Raw genomic sequence first — 16411 nt, 5'->3', positions numbered from 1 at the left:
GAAGTGTACTGTCATGACCTCTCATATGATGATAAAATGTATCTCTTCATTACCTCAGAAAAGTGGACAAACAGCTCATACTGCGCAGGATCATACAGCCTATTTCTTTCTTAAATGTATGTATTTTACCCTTATTTATACAGCCTGTGGTTTTACCTTCAGATAGGCATATCTTTAAAACAGTTTACTCTTTACATATTACGATTTGAACTATTAGTCCTGCTCATTATTTCTGAAATAGCCATCGTAGCTGATCCTTATTGAATAACACTATGCATTGAATAGCTACACCTGTCCAAAAGGGTAATAGTGAACTTAGCTATAAACATTACATTTTCTTTTCAATTATCGGACAAATATAACATGATAATGAGGCTGAAACTGAATTGATATATGTAAAGTTACATATTTATACATATTTTATTTAACATAGTAAACTTTAAGCCTTATAAATCACACTTTTGTAAATTTTTTTGCTAATTTATTTCTTAGTGTGACTGATAAAGGGTTAAATGGTTGGAGTATGAAAAGTGTTCAAACAAAATCAATAAATTCATTAATTGCCAAATATAAAATGAATCGGCAACTATTTTGATAACTGATAGTATTTTTTTAAGAAAAAATGGCAAAATTGTAAATGTAAAATGCTCCGTACTTGTATAGCACCTTTCTAGTCTTTTCAACTACTCAAAGCGCTTTTACACTGCATTCACCATTCACTCACATTCATACACTGGCGGAACAGCCGCCAGGGGCAATTCAGGGTTCATTATCTTGCCCAAGGACACTTTGACATGCAGCCTGGGGGAGCCGACCTTCCGATCGCCGACCGTCTGATTAACGGCCAACCCGCTCTTTCTCCTGAGCCACAGCCGCCCCATCCATTGTCTGATTCTAGCTTCTTAAATGTGATTTTTTTTCTGGTTTCTTTACTCCTCTAAACTGAATATCTTTGGATTGGGACAAAACAAGATGTCTGAGGACGTCAAGCTGGGCTTTAGTAAACACTGATCAACATTTTTCACCATTTTCTGACATTTTACAGAACAAACAACTAATAATCAACAGATTAATCGACAATGAAAATAATCGTTAGTTGCAGCCCTAATACCTTTGGGGAGTAGACCCGCAGGAAAACATGGTCTCTGGCCCTGCATATAATTCCTAATCTTTTCTCCAGGGTGTCATTAGGAAGCCAAACTGATCGAAGGATGCAAAACATATAAAACATTTACATTTTCTTCTGTGTTGAAGGTGTGACAAACTGATTAACTGAAAACCAAAATTCTTCCTGACTTGAGCAGCTTACCACTGATTTAGAAAAAGATGAGCAAGAAAGTGAGGGAAGTGCAGCAGCAAGGCAGGGAGGGAAAGTGGCTCACAGTAGCTGAGCTCCATGCTAACCCAGCTAGGGGATTAAGGTGGCACTGCCTCTAGTAAAGCATGTTGAGTATATTAACAGTAGCTACAGTAAAAAAAACTCAACTGAATTAGGGAGTGATATACCACCATTATGTATTAATATTTAAAAGGGTGTCTTGTGTAAACATTGTTTTTTATTATTCCAAAAGTATGCAGAAACCTTGGAATATACAGATTTAAAAATAGATTTAGAGCTGAAGCCAGAAGCCACTAAAAGAGGTACTGGCTGTCTGTTCTTGGGGGAAAAAAACAATGTGAAGAAATTATAAAAGCACAGTATAGAGAGTTATATATAGATGGCTATATGTCTTACTGGCAAATGCCACTGTAGATTATGGTATGTTGCTGCTGTGTGCAACATAAAAAAAGCTTGTCACTCCTGTTCCACTGACAGACACTCCTCCCCCACCGACCACAGACTGTATATAAAAATGACTGACATGACAGCTCTCCAAAAGTGAAGCCAAAACGTATTGATTGGTCTGGAGACTGGTGGCTCCAAATGACATCACCAGCGCCTCGATTCGGGATATTTTATGGCTTTTGTTTTTCATCTTTATATACAGTCTGCGCCACCGACATGTACCAGTGGTGTGCCATTCTTTCTTTAGTATTATATATAGATTCTTAGTGGGATGCCACTTTGATTATATGCTGCTGCTGTTTGACTGGCATATGAAAAATGGCAAGACACTAATTCTAACTAGCATATGTCATTGCTATGGCGACAGTATGCCTAAACAACTGCTGTTCCACTGACATATACCACTTCTCACGTTAAAAAATATCACTTTTGACATAATGCCGTTGATAAAAACGACCTCTTTCAGGAGCATTTTTTCTTATATTTGTGAAATTCTATTTATAACCTGACAGTAATAAATAAGTCAAATGCTCTGACGCAAAAATGTAAAAAACCTAGAATATTAGGATGCAAGATAATTTAATAATTATAATATGACCGCATGGGGAACCTTTGAACCTATCTATTAACCTAATATCGTCGCTGTCGGGCAGAAACCTCCTATCTCCACATTTAATCATTTTTATTTTTTTAAATAAATCAGTGTTATTGGTCACCCTTTACGTCTGTCTGTGGTTTTTACAAATATTTTAGCAATACAAAGTATAAAAACAGCTCGTGACTCTCAATGATGCCGTGTTCAATTATAATAAAAACACAGGGTTTTTTTTAATTTCCTGAAAAATCACGAGTTGGGACATAGAAGGTTTGTGCCCGACAGCGACGATATTTAAATAACTATTGATTTGTGTTGTTGGCCAGAGAAAAGAAAAACATAGGATCATTTTTCAGTGATATGCTACACTAATAATAGTAGTAGTGTTTTCCTCTGTGTGCGCATATCAGATACAAGTACAATTGTGGCTGTGTTATTTGTGTCCCCTTAAAAAAATTGCACTCGACAAATTTTATGTTTATTGCCCCCCCCCAAACTGTTAAATAAAATGTATGTTCGTGAGCAGCATATGCCAGTAAGCGGGAGTGGAATCTGCCAGTAAAACACAATTGACATCTTTGCCATATGCCAGTAAGAGCCAACAGTCAGCACTCTATGTGTTGTGTGTTGGAGGGTGCCAAAGTCATGCATTTTAAAATTTTACACATAGCAGCTTTTCTGAAGGTTTTTGGTAATGGAATATGCAGTAAAAAAAAAAGACCAGCAATCTGGAAGGCATCATCTGAGGGCACCTAAGACGTTTAAAAAAGGGCTTTAAACATTTCTTTATCTTGGTTATTATTATTTATTCTCAGTTATCTGCTCACAGAACTCGCTCTTTCTCTGCTAATTTGTGTTTTTAATATTAACATCTCAGACTTTACCTAATCACTGATTATTTTACCTTTTCACTTAATGTATATTTACTTTATAACTTTTCTTGCCTGTGTATTTGTGTATCACTGCAACTGCTGCAGATTTCTTTTAACACCCTGTATAGCTTTAACACCATTAATCTTTCAGATGGTAGGCTGAATTAACTTTAAAATAAACTCTGTGTACAGTGTTTGAGCAGTGAACTCCCTGTTCAAACCTGAACAAAACTTAAACTCCCAGTTCACCAGAATAGCAAGCGATCAATAGTAAACACTGCAAGGTTTGAAGTTCCAGTCCCCTGAAAATAGATGGAACAAATATTCCTGCTTCTCTAAAGGGTTCAGGCCTTAGGGAACTGTGTAACAAAATAAAACCTGACCCAAAAATATGTCAATGTGTTTTTTCTCTCATCTAAACAGCCGTGGTCCAAATAAAGATCTCTTTTCTGAGTTGATCATGGAGAACACAGTCCACAGAAGCCTGTTGTCAGGGATTAAGTAGCTGCTATATTTGCCAAAGAAAATCCTGCGCTCAGTTTTGCATCATGTAAAGAGGTGACATTCACATCCAGCAGGTCACTGAGTCCAGCAGGCTCTTCACACTGCATAGCGGCTTTTTGACCTGTGCAAACAATTTGATTTGGACAGGTCAGATCAAATTAAGCAACAGAGCTGACAGCAGCGGCAGCGAGAAGTCAGAGCCTGGGTGTGCAGCGTGTGAACCGTGACAAGGTTTCTCTAATTGGGTCCATGTTTATTTCATTCACCAGTGAATGTGATAATCTGCTGTTGACTGTGAGCCAGGTGGTAAAAGCAAAAATCTATAAATGTACTGAATATTAAAAAATATAATAGAGAATCTGTTTGAAGTACACCATGGGGCTACAACTGTGCATCAGGAAGGTGTTTCTAATATTTAGTAGTCAGTAGATAGCGGAAAATCCAGTGCCTGGATTCATTTCTCCAATTATCCATCCATCCATCCATCCATCCATTTTTAGTACCTGGACAGAGGGAACCATGAGGAAGATGAGGGCAGCCCTCCAGAGGATAAATGACTCCATGTTCATCTGGATTTTTCCCCAGGTCAGGGTCTCTTTCCAGCTGGGTGAGCCCCAACCTGTGTACAGGAAGTGGACACATCAAATTAAAATATTTCTGCAGCAGCACAATTGTCGACTGTGATATTAATGACTAAATCAAAAAAAAGACTAATGTGTCTGGTTTGTCATGGTGAAATGACTAGTTAAAAAGGCTTATTAAGCTACTAGCAAACCTCGGGGCAAAATGGAGCTGTGGACCTCAATTACCCCACCCACCCCACAAAATAAATCCCCTACTCTGTGAATTGTGTATGTATTAATAATAATAATAACTTTATTTATATAGCAATATTAAAAACAAAGTGCTTCGCAGTAAAAACAAATAATAAAATTATATATATAGAATATAAAACACTATAAAATTATTTACAAATTCTATCAATTAAGAAAAAGATAAAAGTGAAATTTTTGAGTGGAGATCTTAGAACCATTAGTAGGTGCCAGAGGATCTCACGCAGTGATCAGGCTCATAGGGAGTTAACAGATCACGGAACATTCAAAGCTTTCAAAATGAGCAGTAAAATCTTAAAATCAATTCTAAAACTCACAGGTAACCTTTGCTTGCTTAGCAAGTGAAAGGAATTATCTGTTAAATGCCTCAATCGTACAAAGCAGGACAGCATCACTTTACCTGAGCACCAAAATGAAACTCAGAAATAATGTTTTTTAACATTATTTAATAAGGCGCCCAGACTAGACGAGAGATCCCTAATGCTGCTTGTGTTGAAGCTCCAGTGGGTATAATTATAATTATTTCTAATTTTGAGTCATTCAACTGCAGGACATTTATGGACATCTGATTCTTAATTTCAGAGAGGCAGGACATAATTAATAGCACATCGGTGGTCCAGGCTTTATCGGGTTTAAAAGTTGTATCATCTGCATAGCAATGAAAATCACTCTACGAGTGAGCTCCCCAGGGGAAGCATTCAATAGTAAATAAAACAGGACACAAAATAAAAATCCCTGTGGGACTCCACAAAAGAGAGGAGCATGAGATACAAGCATAACAGAGAAGGACTTTTTTGGCAGATAAGAGATGAACTGAAATAAAGTCCTTAAAGGGACCCTGTAGTCAGCCTGTGAAAACAGTTGTGTAATGTCCTCTACATTTCTGGAGGAACTTTGTCAAGTCTGAGAAAATAACCATGATGTCATTAGGGTTGAGTACCAAAACCTGGTGCTAAAATGGAACCAGTTCCAATTTGACCGGTCCTTACCAGACCAAATTAAAATGCACATTTAGGTGCCTTATTTTGGCACCACTTAAAAGTGTCGATTGAAATATTTTCACTCTGGTGCTCCGAAACAGACTTAAGAAGCTGCGCCATTATTCACCGTAGTAACGTTACCAAATGTAGCGTTCCTCAATGAAATCTTCTTCTTTATTAATGCTGCAACAATACAGGCTACCGTGAGCCACAGCCTACGCCAAAGAAACAACCCTGGCTCAGCAGAGAACATGTGTTAAAGTCTCTCGCTCTTCACCCTCTCTGTCCTCAGGCTAACACACTTTCTTCCAGGCTAGCAGGAACTACAACAACCGCCCCCTTTAACTCTCTGCCAATCACATGTAGGAAAATAAACGATTGACAGGCTCCTACACATATCACACATTCACTGACAGCCATGACACATTTACTGACCTCCCGGAAACACTGGAGAAAACCGTAACAATATAATTTTCTCAGGCACAATTAGGGACCATTTTAAAAGCTGATCCCATTTGGCACTGGAATTGTAAAAAAACGATACCCAACCCTAGATGTCATTTAAATGTCATCAGCTTGTCTCAGTTTGGGCTTAGACTACAAATATATGACGAAAATCGATGTTTTACACTCCACAATCCCAATTTGAGGAGTGTAAAAGACACTGTCATTTACTAAGCAAGGATAAAAGATGCTACTGGGTTGCATTATAGAAAATTGAAAATCCAGAATTTTTGGAGCTTGACCCATACCAGGTGCTAAAAGGATATCTCTGCACCAAATTTGAGCATTCTTTGAACGCAGGGGTCCTCCACAAGGTGAGGCCTCAAGATTATGTAATAATAAAAGGTGCTACATTGTTTTATCCTTATCATGGCCATTTAGAATCTGATTGATGATGATGCATACAACATTACCAAACAAATTAGCAATTAATCAAATTATCACAAAGTATTACCACAGGGATGTATCAGGAGTATCTCTCAGGTCAGAAGCACTTTGCTTGGATTGTAATCCTGCCATTATAATCAATATATACACATATATAATTATGAATTAGTAGGTGGAGCTTTTTTTATATTAGTTTTTATTGCAGGACAAAAAGGCAGAATGTTATTTGATACTCAAACTTGCTAATCTAATAATCATTTTCATCCATTAATACAAAAGCACCACACAATAGATTGTTATAGCAACATAGAGATGTGCTTTTCTTTATTTCATATGATAGTAAATTAAATCTCTTTGTGTTTCTGGACTGTTTGTTTTTAGAGTTATATCAAAATATTAATTTGGAATATTGGGATTTTTTATGGACATTGTATTATTTTTGAATTATAGCCTATTCTAATCTTATAATCTATACATATATTATTATTTTTGATTGATGGGATTAATCCATAATGAAAATAATACAAATTGGTAGTTAAAATTCTATTGGTGAAGGCAAACTCATTGCAATGTCACACAGCAAGCCTCTATGAGTATTAGGCTTCATAGAGTTCTTGCTGTTAGTGAAGTCCACCTGCATCCAGAAACTGTACAGTGGCACAGCGAGAGCAGGGAGGGTGTGTGTTTTTTTTCAACAGCGAGTTTCTAAGTTTTTACACGTAAAGCGACGCTTCCACACAATGGCTCTGTTTTTGGAATCATGCGCATCAGCAGCTCCGAGACCTGACTCGGTGAATTTGACAATAACCGGTCTTTTTGGACGGCAGCAGCCGCAGGTTGACGGCGGTGCTTTCAGTCGGACGTGAGTGTTTGTTTGGGAAGAAATAAACACCTTACCTTTTGAGGGAGGAGAGGTCATGCGCTCATATGGAGATGCATCAGTTATTCTCCAAAAACAGCCCAATAATCCACGACCCTGATTCTCAGAAGCCACACCCTGGGCCAAAGACAGAAACGTCCAAAAAGTGACCGAGAGAGACGAGTGAGGTGTCAGAGAGATGAACGCGCCGGTACTTTGTGTCTCCGGTAAAGTGTCTCCACAGCACGTCTGCCTGCCTGACACACAACTTGGGACCAGAGTCAGGTTAGACACAGACACAGGCTACAGCTTCCGCTCATCACTTTCAAAGTAAAAACCAAAGCCAAACCTACTGCTTTAGCTGGTGCTACTCTCTTCATTTAGTCATGAAGGCTATTATTTATTTATTTATGTTAATAACTCATCAGTAGGCTAATACTCTCACCAAAGAGGCTAACATGCTTTGTCTTTGTCCCCCAGTTAAGTTAACATGTGGTAAAAGCCCAGTTAACATGTCCATTTTTTCTGTTTCATTATGTAAATTGGAACGTCAAACTGTAAATACATGAACTTGCTTTTCACTTTTGCAGGTAACATTCTGGCATTCTTACTGTTCATAGAAATTAGGGTAACTCTTGAACATGCATTTTAATTATTATTTATACGTAAATCAGAGGAAAATGTGTCTATTTTGCCTATCATATTTGGAATTTTAAAATCTCACCTTACAGATTCCACTGAGTAAGCAGCTATGATTACGTTTTTATTGTATACACCTCCTTCTCAATATCATTTAACGTCCATGGTGATTAAAAACATGCTTTAATTTTGAAGGGTAAAAGAGATCTTTTCCGGCTGCAGCCTGGTTGTCTCTAGCAACTTGACGGAGCGCTGTGCAGGCAGCCTGATGACCAACCCCTCTGTCCCATGTGGTGTGGAGGAGCAGTAAGCATATGGAGGAGCAGTCATATCCATCACTTTAATATTCCTGTAGTCAGAGTGTGTACCATTCAGTGTAGAGCTGCACATGTAGCTCACCCATGTAGCTGTCTGTAGTGTAATACTCATAATGTTCATAGCCATGAGGCATAGACCTTCAGTACTACTTCACCATTTCTATATTACATATTTGCAGTGAAATATAGGAGCATTCTCATCGTCGTCGTCACCCCCTCTTAATTTACAATTTTTGTATCAAGTGTAGTCCTTTAAGGGATAGTTCGGGATTTTGAAGTGGGGCTGTATGAGGTTCTTATCCATAGTCAGTGTATTACCTTTGGAATATTTTCAGCGCTTTGCCTTGCCCTTAGACAGCCATTTCTTTTGGAACTACATTTTCTCAACCGTAGAACTTCTGCATTCCTACGCATAAAAGGAAATGGCTGTCTGACAGCAAGCTAATGCGCTGACAACCTCACCTACAAAGCCCTGAATCATAAGGCTCCATCTAACTTCAAGAGCTCATAGTACCTTACTACCCCACCAGAGCACTGCGCTCCCAGAATGCAGGGTTACTTGTGGTTCCTAGAGTCTCCAAAAGTAGACTAGGAGCCAGAGCGTTCAGCTATCAAGCTCCTCTCCTGTGGAACCAGGTTCCAGTTTGGGTTCAGGAGGCAGACACCATCTCCACATTTAAGAGTAGGCTTAAGACTTTCCTCTTTGATAAAGCTTATAGTTAGGGCTGGCTCAGGTGAGTCCTGAACCATCCCTTAGTTATCATAGGCCTAGACTGCCGGGGGACTTCCCATGATGCACTGAGCTTCTCTCTCCACCTCCTCTCTTTCCATCTGTATGCATTCTTATCCCATTAATGCATGTTACTAACTCGACTTCTTCCCTCTCCTGTAGTTTTGTGCTTTCTCTTCCCTCGCCTCTATGCTCCTTTTGCAGGTTCTGCCTCCAGACCTCTAGAGTCTGGATCTGTTGTTGTGGGCTGCCTGCTGCCCCCATGTTCCTGCTTGACACTGGCTACCACATCATTAATAATACATTTACACATTTTCATTGATATATATTGATATATTGATTACCACTACCATTACTATTATTTTGCAACTCTATGTGAACCTTGCTTTGGGCTACTGGATGTTCTTTTCCCTCCTGCTCTCTCTCTCTCTTTGTCTCTCTGTCTGTCTTTCTTGGCGCTATGTAAATAAAACTGAATCAAACTGAATAGTATTACAGTTTTTTTCAATTGCTAACCTGCATTGGTCAAAACTGAAGTCACATTGCCGAAACTCTTCACACAGTCAGTGAAACAGAAGTGTATGTGGACCAAACTGTGAATCATTTTTCATTGCTTTCACACAAAATGCATTCAATGACCACTTTCTCCAAAATCCATGAACTCTTTTCTCTTTACTACTTCACCACCTGCAAAACACTGTACTGGACATCTGCATTTTTCAAATGCTAACACACTGTGTCCAAAACTGTTCAAAACACGTTTAAAACAAAATGTTTGCAAATATCCTGCATTTTTGCTGTAGCTGGACAGATATACAGCATATAGAAAATCTTTGCAGAACATTTACATCCATTTTATGTTTTAGAGAAATATGTGTGATGTTTTGAATGTGGTTTTACTGTTAAACTGCAAGCTGAATGTAAAGCAAGAAATGTGCTTATATTTTAGCAGAATTGGTTCAAGGGGTTGGTACATCAATTACAGACTGTGGTCATTGGGTCTCAGGTACCAGTGTTAACTATGTAAACAACTGAAAAAAAGTGTATTGCAGCACTGAAATGTCAGGAACTTCTTTTTTTCACAAGTAAATTACTGAATGCATTTATGATTCATTCTTGTAACATATACTATAGTACAGTCAATAAAGTGAAAATATGTTACAGGTTTCTTACATTTTTTCTCAGTTGCTTTGGTACATTTGCAAAACTATTTCTATTGGTAAACTATGGCTAAACTTTTGATGACTGATTGAAAATGCACAAGGCTGTACTTTTTCTGTATGGCATAGATCAATCTCAACAGTACAGAGTTACAGTAAACATTGCAAGAGACTGGACAGGATTCACAGTTACACAACAAAGAACCATTATAATAATAATAATAATAATCTTTATTTGTAGAGCACTTTTCAAAAACAAGTCACAAAGTGCTTTAACAAGTGTAAAGACAATAATACCCAAAAGACAATAATACAAAAACAATACAAGATAAAAGCAAGAAAACATTGAAAAGACTAAAATACACGTTTAAGATAAATATAAAATTAGTAAAATAGAATAAAATAAAAGGGATAAAATAAAGTCAAATAAGATCGGGAAAGGCTCTCCTATAGAAGTATGTTTTAAGAAGGGACTTAAAAGAGTTCACTGACTCAGCCGACCTGATTTCCTCGGGCAGGCTGTTCCAGAGCCTCGGGGCCCTGACAGCAAACGCTCTGTGCCCTTTAGTTTTCAGTCGAGACTCTGGAACAGACAACAGACCTCTGCCCGAGGATCTCAAGGTACGTGCTGGTGCGTATGGGACTAAAAGGTCAGAAATATAACAAGGCGAGAGGCCATGAAGAGCTTTAAAAGTAATCAATAAAATTTTAAAGTCAATTCTAAAACATACTGGGAGCCAGGGTAATGAAGCTAAAATAGGAGTAATGTGGTCATATTTCTTTGTTCTGGTTAAAAGCCTGGCAGCTGAGTTCTGGACAGTCTGGAGTCCATCAATAGATTTTTGGGTTAAACAGGTGAAAAGGCTGTTGCAATAATCCAGGCGTGATGAAGGTGTGAAAAATGGTCTCGGTGTCCTTAAAAGTTTACATAGATCGAATTTTAGCTATATTTCTAAGTTGATAAAAACATGATTGAACAAGCTTTGTGGTGTGCTGCTCGAAATTTAAATTACTATCAAACCAGACACCAAGGTTCTTTGCCACAGGCTTAATGTGATTTACTAGGGAACCAGCAGATGGCAGTTTACTGTAATACATTGTGATCAACATGACATACAGTAAGCAATTGATAATGTAGGAAACAGCAGACAAATGTACATAATAATTTGCATAAATGTGTCAAAGCATGTGCAATTCGCAATTTCTCAAAAGAAGAAATTGCTTTTACATATGATGTGCACAAGCGACTAGATGATGTGGAGGCTGAACAAGTAGAATTTCAATTCTGATCTGAGAAATGTATCAAAGTGACTGAAAACAACTGGATTCTATAATGAAATACTGATTTATATGAAAATATCAGTGACATTTCAAGGATAAAAGTTCAACAAATGTACGTAATGCTTCCTGTTGTTAGTGTTTTATAGGTCAGTGTGTTATGAGTGACAGTGTATGCTTTCTGAGTGGGTATTGTTGTCAGTGTTTTGGTTGAATGAGTTTATTTTGAGGCTTATGACGTGTTTTGGTGGTTTGAGTGACTTCTGGAGGTGAGATTAACTGTTTGGCCAGGTTGGTAATGCAGACTGTGTGAACAGTTTTGAAAAAGTGGCTTCAGTTTTGACCATTGCATCTTAGCAATTGAAAAAAACTGTAATCACTATTCAATTGTGACATTATGGTAACCAAGGCCAAATGAACAACTGGGCAAAGTAGGCACCTGTCTCAGGCACCAGCCCCTATGGGGACCTCAGACGGCTCAGGTTCAATGTGTGGAGACTGGTAGTCATATTAATTCACTTTGTTTGAAAAAAATGAACTAAAAGCAAAACACCAACTGACATGATAAGGGCGTTAAACTGCCTTAATATCAAAACCTTTTAAGACCTTAAGTTTTTTCAGCTGATGTTGAGTTTACATGGTGCAAATCCCTGTATTAATTTGTGATTAATCAAATGATCACACAGCAAACCCAGGCTCATGTAATATTCCAGAAATAAGGTACAGAATGCATATAGAAGGGGAGGAATGGGAGGAGCCAAGCAGTTAAATTTCCCCCCAGGGGCTGCAGGTTAACCCAGCAGTGATGGAAATATTATCATTCTTCTTCATGTTTTCAGGATGTAATTTAAATTTGACGTTTAAATTCAAAGGTGATATTTGTGTTGGAGGAATGTACATTTCTCTGTACTGTACGGATAGGAGCACGAGTCTTCAAACTATTCTTAAAAGATTAATTGGTCACTGTAGTCTGTCCTTCTGGGCGTGAAGTGATCCCTTACTGAATAATTTCAGTGTGTGAGATGGGGGTGGGGGGGCAAAATCCACAGTCCTCGTGTACAAAAAGGAATTCTGAAGTTTAGCTGAGGCCAAAATGAGGCTTCAACAGTCTGAGTCTGACCAAGTGATTTAGTACAGAGTTCCCTCCTTGTGTTTTGCCAGACGTATTTTACCCCTTGTATATTACACACTGTACAAGTTTCATTTTATATTTTGTAATGCTTGTATAGAATAAATTACCCAACAACATAAGTAGTTAAAAGTAGAGCATGAGAATTCATTCTTGACATTGGAAACAGTAGTTTGACAAAAATAAACTATCAAATAAATACCTACAGTACATAGTCATATATACATAAAAAAACCAAAAGTCAAACAAGTTAAAATCAGCTACAGCTCGACCAGTGACAACTTAATGTCTGCTTACATATCAATGCATCATAATCCAGTATTATAGTATATAATACAGAAACACTGAGAAGGCTAATTCATATTGACAGCTTTTATTTTTTAAACTATTTCCTAGGGACAGAATTCTGCTGCTGCAAACAACTAATGGACATTTAACCACCATAATTATCATGATCCCCACCAGCAAGTATTCTATGCAGGCCCATTTTCTTGTCAACAAAAACTGCAAAAAGGTCAGAACCAACAATGACTTGATCCTAATAACAAGTAGTGTGTGTGTGTGTGTGTGTGTGTGTGTGTGTGTGTGTGTGTGTGTGTGTGTGTGTGTGTGTGTGTGTGTGTTTCCAGAGCCTGACCTTATTGCCATAGAGATCCATTGTTAGTTACAGCAGTGAGCCACACTACTGGGTGACATGTTCCTTCATTAATCACACACACAGTACACTGTCCCGCTGCTGGAAAAATTCATCAAACCACCCAACAATCCGCCGCTGGAAATAGTTCCCAACAAATGCATTATTTCCTGCTGTTTGAGTAACATTTAAAATGAACAGTCCCAAAGGAACTGAGCTTTTTTTTAAAAATGAAACTACATTTGACCTGATTTAATTTTTCAATAGGAACCAATGGGCTTAGAGCTGAGTGCCACAGACAGGGCTGGGAAGTCTGAAAGTATACACACACACAGAGTCTAGCACACACAGCACCACCGGCAGGCCTTTATTATGAGGTGAAGAATGGGAGTTGGCAGTGTATGAAGGGACTGGTTTTGACTTTGACTAATGAGAACATCAAAAGGCTTCACTCAGCAAATGACCTCAAGGTCCTCAACTGTGCACAACTGTGCTCTATGGAAACATGCTGGATGTATGCAGGGCCGATGGATGACAGATTGGACTGAAGGATGGTTTTGTACTTTTATTTGGTATTATAACAATACATGTATGCAGTTGTACATAAACTGTATATTCAGTTTCATAGTCAGTCAATGTGTCAGTATAACAATAATTTCGAAGCAGCAGTGTGTGAATAGATGGACGCCACTTTGTACAAACTGAATTATTCTATTGATAAACATGTGTGTGATGGAGGTCTGGCGCCCCCTCTCATCCAGACACGTGCAACAACATTTAAAGAGAAATATACTCCCAGCAATCACTAATTGCAATTATCATCTTAGTAATTATCGGCCTTTCTGTGTGGAGTTTCCAGTTTCTCCCTGTGTCTGCGTAGGTGCTCCGGCTTCCTCCCACCGTCCAAACACATGCGGCCTATGTTGATTGGTGACCCTAAATTGTCCTTAGGTGTGAGCGTGAGTGGCTGTTTGTCTATGTGTGGCCCTGCGATGGACTGGTGATGTCAGCTGGGATTGGCTCCAGCCCCCTGCACGCAGGATAAGCGGTTGACAATGGATGGATCTTAATAATTATGACTTTGCACATTTCACTTATTTTTCATTTGAAACGTGGTCATGAATCAAGGTCATTTATTTATAACAGAGGCTACGTATATTAATTTAGAATATATTGGCCTAATATCCATCCATCCAGCGTCAACCGGATACTACAGGGTCACGCGGAGGGGAGCCAATCCCAGCTGACGTCAGGAGAAAGGCATGGTGCGCCCTGGACAGGTCTAAAATATAATATAACACAATAAAAATAAAGAAAATAAAACAATAGCTAACCTACAGTTATTTACATTTATAAATGAAAACTTAATAATTATGCAGTGTAATTGTTTTATTTGCGTCTGGGGGGATGTAAGCAGCAGCAACTAGATAGTGTTGATAATATAGCTCAACATTTAAAAAAGACATCTGGGAAACGTTGCCAATCAACTTTGACCAGTGTGAACACAATGCATCACTGATGTACTGAAAACACAGAGCCCGCCTCCCTGTCACCTGGTCAGCTTTATAGACACTGTCCTGAACTGGATGTGTTAACGTTTTTATTTAATATTTGTCTTCGAGATTTGCAATTAAAAATCTGGGATAATAAACTTCCCCTTTAAATGTAGTCTTGTGATAAGTGACATCAGCTCCCGGCTCGAGGCCAGTCATCTCTATCAGCTGAGTCCTGCAGGAATTCCTCCAGTCATGCAAAACAGTTACACTAAAAAAGAACGGAAGGTTTCCGGTTATGCCTTCAAAGTAAAGTCGTAAAAACGTATCATTCACTACTGTAGTTTTAACGGTACTGTTTTCATTTGATGTAATTTTCCCACAAAAGTTCAGTGGTTCACACTTACAATACCAGACATCACAGGGGTTTTATGTATTTCAACATTACCCAATACTACCCTCTGTCATACTGTTCACTTTATGTATATATATATTTTTGCTTATGTACATATCTAGTATTTTTATATTTCCTTCCTTCTCAGTAGCCTACATAACATCTTTTTCATCACTTTTTATTTATTTATCACTTACTCTGTTCCATTTAAAAGAGACATTTTTTTAGACAACTTTATTTTTCAAATTCTGTCTGATGCCTTCTTTATAGATTGACTAATTTCATCTTTCATAATCTCCTTTTCCTTTTCTTTTTTTTACTAACCAGCTCTATCACAATGTTTCTTCTCTTATGTGTAATCTGTATAAATTTGTTTGTAGCTTGTGCTAATTATTTACTTACAGTACTATTGGTCTACAGCAGGGTTTTTTTTTTTTTAAAGAGTGAGGTGGGTCTCCCCAGGGGGGCTCCAAACAGTTTCAGAGGAGGCTCAGTGAGTGGAAATGAAACAATATTGCATTAGTTATCAAAAGGAGATCACATAGAATAGCCTACATGTGTGAGAGCTCAGAGATACAGTAGTTTTTGTACAGTAGTTAAAAATATTAGGTGTAGTCAGACGTTATGTCAAACAGCAATATTAAGCTATTTTGGCTCAAATGTTGAGTGTCTATGGGATCAAATAATATAATCATGATCCCATAGACATCCAGGAACTGAGCGAAACTTATCAAGTAAACTTATTCTTACTTAGTTTATCCTTTTTTTGAGAAATACAATTTATCTTTCTTACCCAGCGGGCTGAGACAGCAGGGTGATGGTTTTGAACTCTTATTTGGGCTTGTTGAATTGCCTGCATTATAAGCATTAATACAATAACAGTATATCCAGTTACACAGGCAGTCGATGTGACAGTCCGTTTAACAGTCTTTAATTAGGCTTCGCACAAAAACATCCGTCAACACAGTATTATTTTGAAAATCACACCCGGAAATGTTATGCGTGATTTAGGCTGACTTCACGCGGCTCTTGACCACTGCGTGTCGGCTCGTCAGATTTGATTAATTTCAGCTGTGGACATCTTTAAACAGGACAAGGGGCAGTTTACAAGCACAGAGGAGCAGATCCAGGTTTTTCATGCACTTTACGGGACTGGACGAATGTGACTTTTATTCATTTTAAATACTACGTACATCCCTAGTTCGGATGGGTGCACCTTACTGCGGCCCATAGTTGTGTATATGTGTTTTAGACGCGACTACAGGATCTAGATCACTTGTGGACCCTGACTGCTGGAGTGTCCAGCCCACCACCATC

At 38.3% G+C, this 16411-nt stretch overlaps 1 protein-coding gene across 3 annotated transcripts in view; it reads right to left on the bottom strand.

The window, feature by feature from the left end:
* The window catches only part of adamtsl3 (ADAMTS-like 3), a 217423-nt gene extending 209824 nt beyond the window's left edge, over positions 1–7599 (bottom strand). For all 3 annotated transcript variants that reach the window (XM_038702057.1, XM_038702058.1, XM_038702059.1), the window contains exons 1-2: positions 7359–7599; positions 4261–4376 (exon numbers count right to left, since the gene is read on the bottom strand). In XM_038702057.1, the coding sequence (XP_038557985.1) occupies positions 4261–4376; positions 7359–7380 (138 nt within the window). In that variant the 5' untranslated portion in view covers positions 7381–7599. The remainder of the gene's footprint in view (positions 1–4260; positions 4377–7358) is intronic.
* Positions 7600–16411: the final 8812 nt, after the last annotated feature.

Source organism: Micropterus salmoides, unplaced genomic scaffold, assembly GCF_014851395.1.
Source record: "Micropterus salmoides isolate LMB-PRFRI ecotype aquatic unplaced genomic scaffold, ASM1485139v1 Ms_hic_scaffold_6, whole genome shotgun sequence".
NCBI lineage: Eukaryota > Metazoa > Chordata > Actinopteri > Centrarchiformes > Centrarchidae > Micropterus > Micropterus salmoides.
The sequence above is the reverse complement of the archived record's forward strand: the minus strand, read 5'-3'. Positions and strand labels throughout refer to the sequence as shown.